Raw genomic sequence first — 5,796 nt, forward strand, 5'->3', positions numbered from 1 at the left:
TCAGGAACTGCATTCTTTTGTATCTCCTGCTCCAGTGCCCATAATTCTAAAGAGTTAAATAATACCCAGTAAATTCTTTTTTTTTTCTAAAAAGGTGATTGGTAAGGGGATCTCAATCCTTGACTTGGTGTTGTCAGCACCATGCTCACCCAGCCGGCCATCTCTAGATAGGGATCCAAACCCATGGCCTTGGTGTTATCAGCACCACACTCTCCCAAGTGAGACACAGGCCGGCCCTCTACCCAGTAAATTCTGACCTTTGTTTCCCACCTGTCCCCAGACCTCAAAGATAGCAGCTGCCAAGTGGAAAAGCTGCCTGGGCTCTTCCCAAAGGACGTGAGAAACATTGGGGATTTGCTAATTCAAGGTAGGTAATGGGCCCTTTGTGGAAAATCACTTTGCCCATCCAAGAAATTTTTACCTTTAAAAGCTGACTAGTCTCCCCACTTCCTAGCCTAGATCACAAATATCCTATTTTATGTAGGGAAGTATGTATTTATTTATTTATTTTTGCTGGCCAGTATAGGGTCAAATACCCTATTTTAAAGATATATATTCTCCCCCCCAGGAGGTTTTCTGGAAACCAATTTTTAAATTAACTGTTAGTACCTAAAGCATGCCTACATGTAAATTAAATGGAAGGGGATAAAGAAAGAGGAGGCAGCACAGCACCTAACTCTTTCTACATTAAAGTAAACAATCTATATTTAAATTATGTCCCCTCAGACTTCCACTACTTTGAAGATATGGTCAGGCATCTTTTCTAAAAGGGTCTGGGACCAAACATTTCAGTCTGCTGAAGCCTCAAACCCACACAGCTTTGAGGGTTTTAGGTCTTGTATCTCTGAAATCATGAGACTGTTAAATTTGGAGACTACTAGACCTTAAGACAGCAATTATTTTAATTCTTTTGATCGCATCACTGAGACTTTGAGACTACCACAGCACGAGACGATGAAGTTCATCTGTGGCAGACTGTAAGCCTGAAGCCATGAAAATAAGAAACAATTAAATCGTAAGACTTAAGAGTCCATCACTGCAAGACTTTGAGATTGCTTATTCTACTGCCTACCTTGCCTGGGATCTTGGCAACTGGTACCAGGTAACAAAGTGTCTTCCACACTTGCTTACTTAGGAATTCCATAAATTCCATAATTTACATCTGAAGGTTCTTTTAAAATTAACATAAAAGCATGAGGCAGACAATAAACTTCACAGAAGATTGAAGTTGTGGAGTTACCTTTTGAAGGTGGAACTAAGAGAAATAGAATCCTTATTATCAGTTTAAAGATGTTAAGATTTTTCAAACATGAATCTAATGTCCAAAATGATTACTTTAAATTGCAGAAGCTAAGAGAGAAATAAAAAGGATTATGAAATTCAGACACATATTTAAAGCAAAGACTTTACCAGCATCACAGAATGTATTCACACAATCCTAGATGATAGAGACGACTACACACCTCCAGCATCATTATTTGATGGGACCACCACTGCAGATAGAGTTGACCATTGCTATGAGGCACATGACTGTATAACTTTCCTCAAAGGAAAGAAAAAATGATAACTCAGATGGGCATAACTCAGAATGTCTATAAATTTTTAATTGGTTGGAGAAATTTACCATTATTTTTCTTTATCACAGAAATGAACAAGATCTGGAGAGAGAGCTCCAGAAAAGAATAATGTGATTAAGAGAATGAAAGGATGTAAAATAAGATGCTCTGATTATGACTAACTTAGTAAAACTATAAACTTTTTCAAGTGATACAAAATATGGCATAAATAATAAGTAATAATAAAAATGAATAATAAAAGAGTAACAATAACATTAAAATAATAAATAATTGCATTATAATAAACTTACATAATAATTACCGAAGGCCCCTGTGAGCTGCATAGACACCTCCTGTAAGAAAGCCACCAGGGCCAGTGCCTGAGCTCATCCATACGTTTTTGTTGTTGTTTGTTTTTTGCTGTCAATCTTATTTTTAAAGTAAAGACTAAATAATTAATAATACAAATCAAAATAATAAATACAAAAATAAAATGACAAAAATGATAAATAACAAAATGTGTAAAAAGGCNAAAAAAAAAAAAAAAATTATAAAATACTAATTTTGCTTTGAAAGAATTTCTAATTATTCCATGCTATAATTCAATGAATAGATTATCTGGCTAAACTCTTTAGGACTTCCAATGCAATGTTAAACACAATAACAGCAATGTTTTAAAACTATTCTTATGTCAAAGTAAATAGCTTCTATGTTTCAACTATAGCTATGATTCTTTCTATAGATTTTTGCTAGATTCTTTAATTATAAAAAAATGGAGAGATTTTCTTGTTTTAAAATCATTTGGACAAGTTTGGATTAGAATAGTTTCTTTCTTGAATGTCTGGAGGAATTAACTTTATAACCTTGTGAACCGAGTATATGAAGAAATTAAATCACTGATTAAATATATGTATATATATTAATTTAATTTTAACATTTATTTGTACATATTTATGGAGTACAGTACGTTGTTTCAATACATGTGTATACTGCACAATGATCACTAAGGGCAGGAAGCATAGTTTTGTACCCATTAGTCCACTTTTCCCATTTACATGGAATTCCAGTTTCTGTTTGCTAAAATTACATTGGGTGATTTGTATATTTTTTACTTCAAATAAAAATTAAAATGTAAAAAAAATAAATAAATAAAATAAAGTAAACAATCTATGAGCATTTTTCTGTGTTTAATTTACTGCAGTCACCTATCTTCTTTGGACCAGTGGCAGAAAGGAAGAAAGGCAGGACTTGTATATTTAATACCATAAATACATACTGAGGAAGAAATGAACTAAAAAGGAGAAAATGCAGTAGTGGAGTTTAACAGGGGAAATAAACGGAAGTGGGCTAGCTGGGCACTGTTCAGATTAAGAACCAGCTTCATTTTTCTGTCTGGCTCTTCTTCCAGAAACTCACACAGAAGCCAAAAGGGCCACATTCATCCAAAATCAGACTATGGTTTCCCTGCAGTGCCTTGGCTCTGGGAGCAAAGTGAAAGTCAACCTTGTATATTCAGAGAGACGGACTATGGTCAAACATATTCTGAAGAACCTGAGAGTCACTGCTGCTCCCCACAAAAACAGCTCTGCCTCCCCAAGCTGTCACCTAACCCCCACATCCAAACTTAAGAATGGAGCTCTTCTAACAGGCAAAGGTGAGATTGGAAAAGGAAATGGAGGTAGGCACTTTTAGGTGACATTCTTTTTTTTTTCTTTTTACATAATCCATAGGTTCACATAGCTGACATTCTTGAAAGCAGTTGGAGGTTAGTAGCAGCTAAAGCCACAAGGAAATGGATCATCCTCCTTGGGCAAATCTATGTCCTCTCTGAGAATCAGTTTTCTAATCTGTAAGGTTCCTTCTAGCCCTGATATGCTGTGATTTTCATATGTTCTCCACTTCTGATGGGTCTTATTTTGACAATTTTTTAAAATTTCTATTTATTTAAAAAACTAATTTTAATTGATACATAAAATTGTACATATTTATGGAGTACATGTGATATTTTGATACATGTATACATGTGTAATGATCAAATCAGGGTAATTAGAATATGCATCATCTCAAACATTTATCATTTCTTTGTGCTGTACATATTTATGGAGTACATGTGATATTTTGATACATGTATACATGTGTAATGATCAAATGAGGGTAATTAGAATATGCATCATCTCAAACATTTATCATTTCTTTGTGCTGGGAACATTCCAAATCCTCTCTTCTAGCTATTTTGAAATATACAATAAATTATTGTTAACTATAGTCACCCTATTGTGCTGTTGAACACTAGAACTTATTCCCCTTATTTAACTGCATTTTTGTACCCATTAACCAACTTCTCCCTATTCCCCCATTCTTCCTACCCTTCTCAGCCTCTGGTAACCACTACTCTACACTCTACTTCTATGAGATCAACTTTTTTAGTTCCCATGTATGAGTGAGAATATGGGATATTTATCTTTCTGTGCTTGACTTACTTTACTTAGTATAGTGTCCTCCAGGCTCATCCATGTTGCTGCAAATGGCAGGATTTCGTTCTTTTTTTATGGCTGAATAAAATTCAATTTTGTATTTATACCACATTTTCTTTATCCATTTATCCATTGATGGTCACTTAAGTTGATTCCATATCTTGGCTATTGTAAACAGTGCTGCAATAAACATAGCAGTGCAGATATCCCTCTGACATACTGATTTCCTTTCTTTTGGATCTATATACTCAGTAATGAGATTACTGGATCATATGCTATTTCCATTTGTGGGTTTTTGAGGAACCTCCGTACTGTTCTCCATAACAGCTGTACTAATTTACATCCCACCAACAGTGTATTACAGTTGCCCTTTGTCTGCATCCTCACCAGCATTTGTTATTTTCTATCTTTTTTATAATGGTAATTTTAACTGGGGTGAGATGTTATCTAATTGTGGTTTTAGGTTGCATTTCCCTAATGATTTGTAATGTTGAGCGTTTTTCATATACCTATTTGCCATTTGTGTGTCTCCTTTTGAGAAATGTCTAATCAGATCATTTGCCAATTTTTTCATTGGATTTTTTTTTTTTTTTTTTTTGGCTGTTGAGTTACTTAAGTTCCTTATACATTCTGGTTATTAATCCCTTATTGGATGAATAGTTCACAAATATTTTTTCCCATTCTGGAGGCTGCCTCTTCACTCTTGATTGTTTCCTGTGCTGGTATAAGCTTTTTAGTTTGATATAATCTCATCTATTTTGGCTTTTGTTGCTTGTGCTTTACCCAAAAAATCTTTGCCCAGACCAATGTCCTGAAGCATTTCCCCAATGTTTTCTTCTAGTAGTTTCTTAGTTTCAGACTTACATTCAAGTCTTTAATCCATTTTAGTTGATTTTTGTATATGGTGAAAGACAGGGGTCTAGTTTCATTCTTCTGCCTATGGATATCCAGTTTTCCCAGCACCATTTATTGAAAAGACTGTCCTTTCCCCAATGTATGTTCTTGGTGCCTTTGTCAAAAACTAGATGGCTGTGGGCCAGCCTTTTTTTTTTTTTTTTTTTTGGTAGCTCTTTATAAATGAGATTGCTTTCTTCATTTATTTTTTTTCAGATTGTTCACTGTTGGTGTATAGAAATGCTACTAATTTTTGTTTGTTGATTTTGCGTCCTGCCACTTTAACAAATTCATTTATCAGTTTTAAGAGTTTTTTTAGTGGAGTCTTTTGGTTTTTCTTTTTGTTTGTTTTTTATTTGTTTTGGCAGCTGGCCGGTACAGGGACCTAACCCTGGATGTTAGATGTCATCAGTACCATGTTCTAACTAACCGGCCAACCCAGTTTTTCTAAATGTAAGATTGTGTCATCTGCAAACAAGGACAATTTGACTTCCTCTTTTCCAATTTGGATGTCCTTTATTTACTTCTCTTGCTTAATATTCTGGCTAGGAAGAATTCTACTTATTTTGAATGCACAAAGTAAAACATTCAAACCACTTCTACCAACTTATTTTATTTCCTTCCAGACCGGAGATACTCTAAGAATGTGTGGATGTACATATTTTTATTTTTTTTATTTTTATTTTTATTTTTATTTTTTTGTCCTTTTTGAGACTGGCCGCACCGCACTCAGCCAGTGAGTGCTGTGAGCACACCGGTCATCCCTATACAGGATCTGAACCCGCGGCGGGAGCGCTGCCACGCTCCCAGTGCCACACCCTCCCGAGGGCGCCACAGGCTCCGCCCCCCTTTTTTTTTTTGTTTTTTAAAAG

General features: G+C 35.0%; 1 protein-coding gene across 1 annotated transcript in view; it reads left to right on the top strand.

The window, feature by feature from the left end:
• The window catches only part of LOC103601427 (chromosome unknown open reading frame, human C17orf78), a 21,163-nt gene that overhangs the window by 1,926 nt on the left and 13,441 nt on the right, over positions 1-5,796 (top strand). Inside the window, exons 2-3 of the mRNA XM_008585834.1 lie at positions 281-367; positions 2,965-3,210. Coding sequence (XP_008584056.1) covers positions 281-367; positions 2,965-3,210 — 333 coding nt within the window. The remainder of the gene's footprint in view (positions 1-280; positions 368-2,964; positions 3,211-5,796) is intronic.

The sequence above is a fragment of the Galeopterus variegatus genome, unplaced genomic scaffold (assembly GCF_000696425.1).
Source record: "Galeopterus variegatus unplaced genomic scaffold, G_variegatus-3.0.2 Scaffold3730, whole genome shotgun sequence".
NCBI classification, from domain to species: domain Eukaryota; kingdom Metazoa; phylum Chordata; class Mammalia; order Dermoptera; family Cynocephalidae; genus Galeopterus; species Galeopterus variegatus.